Below are 11,941 nucleotides of genomic sequence, written 5' to 3'. Positions count from 1 at the left end.
GCTTCCTAGTATGCTCAGGGCTGTGCTGTCACTGTGCTATGTCACCAGGAAGGGCCCGAAATCTCTAGTTTTTATCATCTTTAGAAAATGAAGACACCATTCAGGGTCTGTCAAGCCCTAAAACTAATCTTTGAAGCTCATTGGCAAAAGTCTCTAAGTCTTTGTAAAATGAAAGAACTGCTTCAGGAATTAGAAATAATCAAATAACAGATTATAATTTAATAGTTCAATAATTAAATTACAGCTAAATGAAATTTGGTTTTGTTCATAATTTAGGAAAATAAAAGCCTCCTACTTTACATCAGTGAGTTGGAGCTGTATAAAAGAAACTTTTGTCTCTGCCTCTGAACCTGAAGAGAAAGCATCTTGTTTACAAGGACCAGCACAAAAAAGCTGCCTGGATTTTTTTTCCCCTTGTGCAGATAAGGAACTTTGCCCAGGTCATTCTTGAGGCCACGTCTGTCCAAATGCTGCAGCTAAGTACCTTGAAAAGAGCAAAACTGGAGATGTTTCTTCCACATCTCCAGACTTACCCCAGACATACACCTGGGAAGGCAGACATGTGCACCTCAGTGGTGTCAGAGGGCACAGAAACCCCCCCACACTCTGGGCCCATGACTCTGCTGGCGAGTCCTGGAGACCACTCAATAGGGAAAGGGTAGTCTCTTCAGTGAACTGTTGTGGGGAAATTGGACATTCACATGCCCAAGACTGGAACTTGACTCTCAGGTCTCAGAAGGAGCTAGTCTTTGAGTGCATTCGTCTTTATGCCCCCGCTTCTGGAAGGAACAATGTTGTTTTGGATAGAACTTAAGCAAGAAGGTCAAATTTAGACTTTTCTCTTTCTGCTACCGTATGGGATGCTCCCACCTTGTCCTTGGGTTTTCTTCATAATGACTATTATTTCATGTTCGTCCGGTCTGTCTTTTTTGCAAGCCCTCTCTGCCCACACGGCTTGCCCAGTTAATACATCTGCCAGAAACTGGTCCTGGTTAGTGATGTGAGGACTGCAGAGCTCAGTTGATGAAGCCAGCGGCTCCTTCCTCACCACACACTTCTCCTGGGCCTTTTCTGAGAACAGAGGGCTTGTTGGCAGGGAACTTGTTAAAAGACCTGGCAGAATTGATTTTCATCCATCTTAAAATTGTGGAATGAGGATAATGGTTTAGTATAAAGAACACAGACCATTTTTGGAGAAAGGCCAACTTAATGCTAGAATGATTTTCGCTAATTCTAGGAGCAAGTGATCTCCAATGGTCAGAATATCAATAGAATAGCAATAGAAAGTCTTTAGTGGGGATTGCCAAGGCCTTGGGGTGGCAGTGGCAGATGAGGAGCATGTGCCCATAGGCCTTGGTGAGCCTAGGCTCTGTGCAGAGTCCCCACATCCGCGTACAGATCCACCCTCCACTCTTCTGTATATGCTACCCTTTCTTGGGCATTTAGTGATTTGTAGACAGTCCAAGGCCACCAATCTGCATGAGACAAGTTCTAGTAGCCAAACATAGAAGCCGGCATGTGAGTTGGAATGCAACAAGTGAGAAGCATGGTGAAACCAATGGAGCTGGTTGGTTCCAAGGATGCATGGCAAGCATTGACTCTCAAAGCACACAGATAGTGTCTAGAACACTGATCTTTACCATACGGGTACACTCCTGTTGGATTTGTGTTTCTATTAGGTATTTTAGTTGCCTGAAGGCTTCACAGTTGTGACTTAGTTCCTAGAATATAGACTGTGGGTCTTATCTTAACTTTTCTAACTCCCGCTCATTAAAAGAGTTCTATTTCTCTAGCATCCCTAAGCCAGTGTCTTAGCAGATGGTGCCTTGTAAATCATTAATAAGCTACAAAATCTACCCCTAAATCTTGAACATTTGTGTGTGTGTATGTGCATGCGTGTATATGTGCTAGTGTATGTTGTGTTGCATATGTCTGTGTGTGTGTGTGTGTGTGTGTGTGTGTGTGTGTGTGTATGTAAGCGTGCACACCACAGCATATATGTGGAAGTCAGAGAACAACCTCAGGTGTCCACCCTCACCTTCCACCTTGTTTGAGACAAGGTTTTTCCTAATTACCCACTGCTGCATAAGCCAGGCTTGCTGGCCCACAAGATTCTGGGGACTCCCATCTTGCCATAGGAACATGGAGGTAGCAGACTAGTTAGCTTCTGTTGCTGGCTTTAAGCAGGCTTTGGAGCATCCAGACTAAGATCATGAGGGTTACTCAGCAAGTGCTTTAACCACTGAGCCATCTCTGAAACCTTGAATGCCTCTCTTCAGTGGTTTGTTTGTTTGCTTGAGACAGTGTCTCATTACCTTGGCTGTCCTAGAACTTGCACTGTAGATTAGGCTGGCCTTGAACTCATGGAGATCCACCTGCCTCTGCCTCCTGAGTGCTAGAATTAAAGGCATGCTCCACTATACTCAGATGAACAATCATTTTCATTGAAATATAATGAACATGTCAGTGGTTGTCTAGCCTAATAAAAATCATTTATTAGGGAACGTTTTCACTATTTTTAATTTTTTGCCTAAAAGCCAACCCTGATGGTACCAAGGGCAAGGTCAGAATGGGTGTGAGAAGGGGTGAGGAGACAGCCAGTGCCCAGGCAGGGAGGAAAGGCTGACTCCCTCAGAGCTGGGGCACAGGCCTCCTGGGTCCACTTTCTCTCCCAGTACTTACACCACCCGACTTGTCCAGCAGGGGACTGTAAAGTATTATGTTTGTGCCCTGTCTCACTGGAAGCTGTGTAGTGGCTTTGTTAAAGTCACTTCCTTGCCCCAGCTCTCCCCTACACTCACCAACATTAATCCTGTCTGTTAAATCAAGGTTATGGTTCCTATGTACAATGATTGTACAATCATTGTGATGGGGAATTTTACTGTTTATACGGACTGCTCAGTCCAGTCTGCTCCTTCGAAAGCCCTTTGAAAGTCAGTCCTGCTAGTTATACTAAAGATGTCACATGTAAAATCATTAATATTTGAACAGCAGACTTTTCAGTCTTTATTATTAGATCTTGTATTGCACACAAACACCTTATTACTGCATATTAATCTCACAGCGTCCTATCGGCAGGAAATCCACAGGACTCCTGTCTGGCCTCTGACTTACAGAGTCAGTGATTCTCAATTCTACCAGACTCACAAGCCTTTACTAGCCTAGGTGTTGTAATCCACCGCTAAACATAATTTCAAACAATAGCACAATGCCACCTCCATCATAAAAGCATAGCAATGAAAGACATTTCCACCAACTTCGTACATTGTGCACGTGACAAAACACGTCTGACAGATACTTGTGCCTTCATGGCAACTAAACGCCCAGTGACTAAAGCTTTACTTAGAAAAAAACATTGTTTTTTTTTATTTTTATCTTCATTTTTCTTCAAATATTAATATATTTTAAATCAAGTCTACCCATCATTCCCCCTTTCAACTCCTTTTAGCTCCTTGCCCTTTCTCTCCCTCCTAGTGTCATGTCCCCCCTCTCTCTCTCCCCACTCCTTCTCTCTTCCTCCCCTCCACCTATTCTTATCTACCCATCCATCCAAACACTGAGTCTATTAGTATTGCCTGTATACACATGGGTGTAGCTGTCCACTGTAGCATGGGTAAATTATTATGGACCTTGCCCCTGAGGAAAACTGACTTTTTCTTCCTTGGCAGCCACCTACTGCTTCTCAACTAAGTGTAGATCCTTGTGAGCCCCACCACCCATCCATGCTGGAATATTGTCTCGGCAGATCATGTGCAGGTCTTATGTAAGCAGCCACGGCTACTTAGAGCTCGTGAGTGCAATGCCCGTCAGGTCCAGAAGACCCTTTTCTCTCGCCAGAGGCTCTGATAGTCTTTCTATACCCTCTTCTATGACAGTCCCTGAGCCCTAGAGAGAGGACCTGTAATATAGATGTTGTATTTGCCTGTGAGCATCCCACAGTCAGTTCTATGATGGACCCTGAGCCCTGGAGAGAGGACATGTGCTATAGTGTCCTGTGTGCGTGTGAGCTTCTCACAGTCACTTATCCCCTGTGCTGTAGTCATTTGTGGGTTTCTGAGTTAACCTCCATCCACTGCAAAAAGAAGCCTGTCTGGTAAAGTGTGTGATCTGGGCTAATCTTTGGGTTTAAGAATAAATATTTAGAAGGCAGTTGGCTACTCTGTCAACTTGGCAAGAGGATAGTAGTGGGTTCTCCCCTTAGCCATGCATCCTTTGCCAAGTTTGCAGTAGCAAGCTTGAGTTTCTTCCTGTTAAGCACCTTTAAATCCAATCAGATAGTTGTTGTCCCCCTCCCCCGACAAGACACTCAGGTCCCTAGTGCGCCGATGAGCACTTGGCATCTTGCCAGACAAACTGTTCTTGTAGTTCAGGCAAGCCTGTTGCTGTCTTTCTCTCTTGGTAACCTGCCTAGCATCTTGCAACACCATGAAACCTGGCCTTCCAGGAGGAAGCCTCCAGGTCAGAACCAGACTGAGTTTTCCCAATCCTGTGACCGTAGTGTATATTGTCTTCAACAATGGGATCTTACTCACAAATTCCATGGACAACTAAGTACAATGGCGATAGTTTGTACTTTTCAGATCTGGGACCCCCTGACCAATAACTCAAAGGGAAAGAGACCATACACAGGATGAGGCTTTTGTTTAATGATTGCTTGCTAAAGAAAAAATTCATATTAACAAAATGGATGCTTTAAAATTACACTGATGCGTGGGTGTGTACCGTGGGTATTGTGATCCAGGAAAACATGGAGTCAGTTCTCTCCTTTTACCATGTGGGGCCTGGGCATCAAACTCTGGTCGCCATAATCAAATTTTATTTTTAAAACATTTTTAGATTTATTTTATTACAAATGTTCTGCCTTCATGTAGGTTCATACATATGTGTACCGTGTATGTGTGTCAGGTGCCCATGGAGGCCAGCAGAGGGCATCAGATTCCCTGGAAGTGAGTTACAGATGACTGTGAGCCACCATGTAGGTGCTGGGAATGGAACCCTGGTCCTCTGCAAGTCACAGTGTTCTAAACTGCTGGGCCTGCTCTCCAGCCCCACGTTTTTCAGTCTTTAACGTCTGTTTCTGACTTGCGCTCTGGCGTGCTTCTGTGAAGGCTGGTCTTGTGGGAGGCAGGGCTCTTTGATGGAAGCAGTTTTCAAACCTAGACCTGTATGCGTCATTTATAAAGTCTTCCAGAAGGCTGTCACTCACAGCCCATTCTTTCCTTTCCTAGAGCATTCAGGATGTGAGAAGTGATAATGAAGAAGAAGAGGAGGAGGAGGAGGAAGAGGAAGAGGAAGAGGAAAATGAGGAGGACACCAACAGCAAAGGGACAGAGTATCTGAAGAATGGCCTTGGGACCAACAGCCATCTCATTCCCAATGGTCAGCACACCCGTTAGCTTGAAGCTCTGGAATTCCATGGCACAGTATGCAGCCTGGACGTTGGAAGTCTGCTCTCCAGCCCACTGCTGTGGACACACAGTGGCCCGTTTTCCCTTCTTATTTTATTTTACTTTGTTTTATTTTAGATGAAGTTTCTTATGTTACCCAAGCTGGCCTCCAACTCAGTCATCCTGTCTTGTGATAAAATGTTCAAAAGTGGAATTTCCGTGGGTTTCAGAGCAGCTGGGCTCAGGCTGGCCATGGAGTGCCGAGATTTCTCCAGGCAGGTGTTTCCTCCTTACAGAATCTGAGGCAGGGTTGACTTTCTCAAGAACTTGTTTTGTCTGGACTTTCTCACCTTTTTACCTCACCCTTGTTCAGGGTGGTTTGACAATTGCCCAGGAAACCCACTTTCTCCAGGTGTTTGGCCACATAGCACCTCGTCTTCCAAAAGTGTGTTTGCCGTGGCAAGAGGGCAGAACCACAGGAGAGGACAGGCTTCCGGGGCTCACGGGCCACTGTGGGGCCTAGGTGCTTCCCTCCCCAGGGCCTCTTCTCTCCACAGGGCCTCTGCTGGATCTGCTCTACTACCTCACAGGGCTGGAGTAAGGAGCAAAAGAGACCATAGAAGTGGGGTACCGGTGTCTCCTGCAGGTGTCGGTGGCCCTTAGTGCACTATGATCCCAGATTTGACAAAAGAAATAACCCTAGCTGAAGCTGGTGTGAAGAGTCATTTAAAAATGGCTCCTAGCGTATAAGGTACGCAGAGATACAAATGCCAGAAGTCTGTTTCCATTTGGGCTGATAACTGTGTTGCCCCAGGACTACTTAGATGACCTCAGAGCCCTCCTGGCAGGGTCCTGGGGCCAAGGGAAGGGAGCCTTACTGGGAAGATGCCCTGTGCTGCCGGCCCTGAGCCCTTCCTCCAGCCTGAAGAGATGCCATGGGCTGTGACGGTTCCTTTGAAGCCTCTGAGGAGAGTGGGACCCAAGTGAGATTGCTCACTGAGCCATACCACTCTGGAAGCCAGTTCCAGGGTGGCAGACATGGGAGATTCTTTCTCTGAAGGAATTATTGGAAGAGTATAAAGAGGAAGCCACAATCTGACTGTTGAACAATGAAGCAGCCAGCATGCCACCAGGTACCCTCCATAGCAAGAGGCCTGTCACACTGAATGGTCTGAGAGTTTCAGTTTTCAATGTAAAAATGGTGTGTTTTAAACTCTTTAGGCTAAGCAAAAACAAGCAGACTGACAGAAACTCTTCCGAATTCTGTTCCCATCAAAATGTCTTGTTAAAGGATTGTAGGAGAAACAGAAAAACAAATCTCAAATTAGTATTTGTTTTTCTGAGCACACCACCTTGTGCATTCTATCTGTGATGTGATCTCGTATGTATAATGTCTCTACTCACCTTAGGGCATAGCTGTTGGTTTATTGTTCTTTCTTTGGTGAAAGGTCACACTAAAAAAATTTTTTTATGTGTCCAGTTAACAAAGTATTTTTCCTAGATTTATTTTGGTTTTCTTTCACTGCAGAACCTTTTCTTGCTTACAGTGAAACATGGTTTATTGATGTACCTTCAAACTTCTTTTTCTGCGTTTGACCGTGGAAGGTAAACCTGATATGTTAATATCAGCTCTCAAATAGCTCAAAAGCACTATACTTCAGAAGAGGTAGAGGTGAACTCTACAACAGTATTTGGGGGCTCTTGTGGTAACCCCCTTTCCTGTGATGAACAAGGGTTCGGAACCATACAAGGTGACTTTGTAATAAAACGTGACTTACAATAAAACGGAAACGAACCCCCAGTGCGTGATGACTGAGTAGTTTTTGCACACATTGTATGTCCTCAGATAGAGAAATAAAGATCTATAAGGAACACACCCATTTTCTGGAAAGATCCTGCTGGAATTGTGAGGCAGGCTTCAGAGAAGGGATCCTGTGCAGACATTTATCCTGCAGGCCTTGGGATTCCAGCTGCCAAAGCCCTGGCATGACAGGGTAGAGGGTCGGCTTTTGGGGCCTTTTGCACGTCTAAATCTAGGCATCTCAGACACATGTTTACCGTTGTGCCTGTAAGACTGAGCTTGCTGGCTGAGACAGAGAGCCATTGGGAGCCTGAAGGGATAGCCCCTGGGTCATGTGTAGACACAGCACAAGTGTTAAGAAAACTGGGGAGGTAGCAAAGCGGGTTCAGATCCCCAGCACCCATGTAAAGAAAGGCTGGTCATGGCTGTGGGAGAGGGGATAGGAGGAGGGGGACAGAAACGAAGATTGCTGGGGCTTTGCTGGCCACCATTGTAGCTTCATATTCAGCGAGAGACCCTGTCTCAAGCTGTAACGCGGCCAAGCAGGGCACATGGTGCCTTCCATGCTTACTTGCACACGAACATAACACACACATACACTCACATTGCATGTGTGCAAAAAGGGGAAAAAAAAACAGATAATAGGTAGACCCTAAAGAAATTTTTATAGGTTTTCTATATCTGCCATCAAAAGCTGTAGGATGATTATATGCTGTCCATCAAAATTGTCCATGGAGCTTTAAAAATGACACCTAAAAGTTTGCTGCCTGCCTGATGCAGTTCCTGATACTCCTGGGATGAGAAACAAATCTCCACTTTAGCAGAGTCCCCATCCTCAGAGAGCAGTTCAGTGCCGCTGGTTTATCATGGGTAGCAGTTTCATACTCAGAAGCAGGGCAAGGTAGTGGTGCCCAGTGCTTAGTGAGGCAGGAAAGGAGAAAAAGCAGCAGGTGAAGCAAGCCCACAACGGCAGCTGTGATGGGGATTTCAACAGGAGCGTATTGGGAGGCATCGGATGGAAAAATGGAGTTCCAGGTTAGATTTTTCAGACTACCTGTTGCTTATTTCATTTCATTGATCACCTTTCAACGATATATTGATTTGAAGACATGCAGTATAAATATTGGGGAAAAAGAATTGTTGAAAGCCAGGCCTGCTCATGAAGGCCTGTAATCCCTGATCCTTGGATGTCAAGGCAGGAAGAGTACAAGCCCAAGTCTGCTAGTCTGCTTGGGGGACAGAGTGGGTTCAAGGCCAGCCTGGCCAAATTAGAAACATCCTGTCTAAAATAAAGCAGGGCTGGGGAGCTTAGCTGAGTGGGTTAGGGCACTTACCCGTATGAAGCCCTAGGTTCCGTCAGCGTCTCACACACACATACACATACACACATGCACACGCACATATACACACACCAAGAGCTGAAAGACAGAGAAAGAGACAATGTGAAAACTACCATCCTAAAAGTTGCTATAAGTATTCTAATATCAAAGTGGGGTAAGGAGAACAGTATATAGGGAGGGGGATGGATCCACTGAGATAATATTTAAAGCCCACCTGACAGAAGATGCTAAATATATATGAAGAACATTGTCCCAGAATTAAAAGGAGGAGGAAACAAATTCATAACCACAGTTGGCTTGAGCACCTCTCTCGGTATCTGATAGGACAGAGGGAAACCAGTAAGAGTGGAAGATTTGAACAATGACATTAATAAGTCACCTGTCACATATGGGATAGCCCACTCCATAACTGCAGAATACAGATTATTTTCAAGTGCACCTTGAAAACTTTGCCAGAATTGACCACGTGATGGACTATAAACCAAATCCCCGAACATTTCAAAAGACTAAAGTCGTGGGCTACTGTCCATGATGGCTGTGGAATTAAACTGGGAACCCCTAGCAGAGATAAACAGCAAAATCTTCACATTGTTTTAACCTAAATAACACGCATCTAAATAACCAAAGCAATATAGAAGACACAGTTTTGTTTAGCTTATTCTAAAACTGGTTTGGGAAAGTATGGCCCTTAGAACAGCCAAAACAATTCTGTAAACATCCCACCCTCCTCAGTAATCAGACTTAATTCACAGCTGCCGTAATTCAGACTGTAGTGTTGGGTGTGGGAGAACATACAGGCCAATGGACTAGACCACAGCATCTATCTTAGCGATAGAATCCTGGCTTAGCCTGTGTGAGGGATCTAGGATCTATCCCTTAGCTGGGGGGAGTGTGTGAGAGAAAGAACAAACTCAAAAGTACACCCATACAAATTTAACCAACTGGTTTGCATATCGTTTAAATCAACTGATGTCTTACAAGGGAGGGGGGGAATAATTCAATGGTTTGTAAATAATCTCAGCAGTATGTGAGGAGCAGTGACATACAGAAGTGAGTCCTGCCCCAAACACTATGCTGTACCAAAATTAATTTAAGATGGATATTGGACTTAAATTTAAAATATAGAACAACTCTTTTGCATAGCTGATTAAGGCCTTGTCATATGGTAAAATACAAGACTATAAACTTTTTTTTAAAATATAGTACTAGCAATTGAACTATTTGTTACCCATGCTAGTCAAATTTTCTGTCAGTAAGCTACATCCCGGTCTTTGACTTTTTGATAAGGGGTCTCATTATATAGCCCAGGCTAGCCTTGAATTCATCTTCCTTGCCTCAGCTTCCAGAGGTGTGTCCAGCCAGACTATAAACTTCGGGGGATGATATTCACAGGACGTTATTAACATATTGTCTCCGTAAAGGATATCTGTCATAGGGTTAGCGTTGCTGTGATGAAATTCCATGACCAAAGCAACTCAGGGAAGAAAGGGTTTATTTGGCTTAGCCTTCCACATTACAGTTCATCACCAAAGGAAGTCAGACAGTGCTCAAACAGGGCTGGAACCTGGAGGCAGCTGCTGATGCAGAGGCCATGGAGGGGTGCTGCTTACTGGCTTGTTCCCTATGGCTTGCTCAGTCTGCTTCCTTACAGAAACCACCACCCACAATGGTCTGGGCCCTTCCCCACCAATTACTTATTAGGAAAATGCCTTACAGGCTTGCCTGCAACCCGATCTTATATAGGCATTTTCTCATTGAGGTTTGCTCCTCTCAGAAAACTCTAGTGTGTGTCAAGTTGACATAAAACCAGTCTGCACAATACCTTAGACCATGTAAAGAGAGGCTAGGCTCTAAGGAAAAGTATTTGTTACCACATCTCCCACCAAAGACCTAGTACTGAATATCTGATAACTTTCACAACATTTCTCATCAATAAGGTAGATTGTTGAGCTTTGCTTTCTTTGACTTAACAAGGACAAGGACAAGCTACTGCAGTAGTTCACTGGGGGAGGGGCAAGCCAGGGATTTTGTTTGGGTGTATTACTACTGGGGATTGAACCTTAGACCTCTGGCCTCCTGTACAAACATTTGCTCTGTTGCTGAACTATAGCCACAGCCCAGAAGGACCAGTTTGAAATGAGAATTCCGAAGCCCAGCTAGAAGGGCCTTTCCCAAAGTGTCCATGTTGGTTAGCCATACTTGTCTCACGATAAAGGTCCTGTACCTCACTTTTATTGCCAGGACATAACCAGCCCCGGGGACTGGTGGTCTTTGCTAAGGGGCTGGGGTTTGAATGGGCTCTCCCACCTCTGTCCAAATTGCTTTCTGTGCAAATTGCTTGGCTTTCTGTCCCTTCAGTGACAGCCATTTCCCACCAAGAGCCTCAGCCACTGGCTTCTCTGGGTCACTGGAACTCTGAACAGGCAGATAGCCCAGCCCAGCTCTCTCAAAGATTGTACTGAACACATCCGGAGGCCCTCTGAAGCAGTGCTGGACTCTTGTCTCAACTGCTTCCCTATAACTTGTTGCTTTTATTTTACAGTTTTTATTCATGAAATCTGCTCTTTGACAATTTCAGGCATGTATATAATATATCCTAATTACCCTTACCACCAACCTTCCTTTATCTCTGGCTAACCCCAGTTAAACTTCACCCCCACCGAATTCCTCCCTAGGAATTCCTCATTCATTGCTCTTTGTTTTATTCTCATGGATCACCTAGTTTCACCCTACAGCACCAATGTGTAGGTAGTCTTTGTATAATGGGTCCCCAAACTAGAGGACAGGGCTTAGAAGCTTCCCTGAGAAGAGAGAACTCCATGGCTTGTGATCACTCAAACACAGACAAAGAAAAGTAGGTTTTAGAACCTTCACCAAGGAAGCCAGACTGTCTAGTGAAGGCATGTCCTTGTCAGTGGGACTAGCGGCTTTATAAATGTGGCCACAGGAGAACCCTCACCTTTCCTGCCACCATAGAACACAGTAAAAATGTTTCTATCTGTGAACCAAGAAATAAGTCCTCAGCAGACATAGGCTGTCAGCATCCTGACTCGGAGCATCCAAGAATCAGGAGAAAGAAATCCATTTCCATGTGCATATCAGATGACTTCAATCCCCGGTACAGCAAATAGGCAAACAGCCAAACAGCAGAGCAGGTGGGTACCCTGAGAGACTTCTTGTGTAGTAGCCATGTGACATTGTTTATATGTTAATTTTTGTGATTATTCATGTCATACATTCACATTTTTGCCCATTTTCCACTTGTTGTCTACTGATAAAAAGTTTTGGAAGAATATGGTAAACAAACATTCTGAAGACAGTCCTGATCTGGTCTCCAGGTTCTCTCAGAATTGCAAGTACCTGTTATAGAGTCCCCTGTCCCCTACCCTAAACCTCTCCCTTCCCTTCTCTTC

The 11,941-nt window shown here is 44.7% G+C and overlaps 1 protein-coding gene across 1 annotated transcript in view; it reads left to right on the top strand.

Moving 5' to 3' along the window:
- Positions 1-6,328, top strand: part of Cers3 (ceramide synthase 3) — a 93,930-nt gene extending 87,602 nt beyond the window's left edge. The window contains exon 11 of the mRNA XM_026784367.1: positions 5,229-6,328. Coding sequence (XP_026640168.1) covers positions 5,229-5,396 — 168 coding nt within the window. The 3' untranslated portion in view covers positions 5,397-6,328. The remainder of the gene's footprint in view (positions 1-5,228) is intronic.
- The last annotated feature ends 5,613 nt before the right edge of the window (positions 6,329-11,941 follow it).

The sequence above is a fragment of the Microtus ochrogaster genome, chromosome 22, assembly GCF_000317375.1.
Source record: "Microtus ochrogaster isolate Prairie Vole_2 chromosome 22, MicOch1.0, whole genome shotgun sequence".
NCBI lineage: Eukaryota > Metazoa > Chordata > Mammalia > Rodentia > Cricetidae > Microtus > Microtus ochrogaster.
The sequence above is the reverse complement of the archived record's forward strand: the minus strand, read 5'-3'. Positions and strand labels throughout refer to the sequence as shown.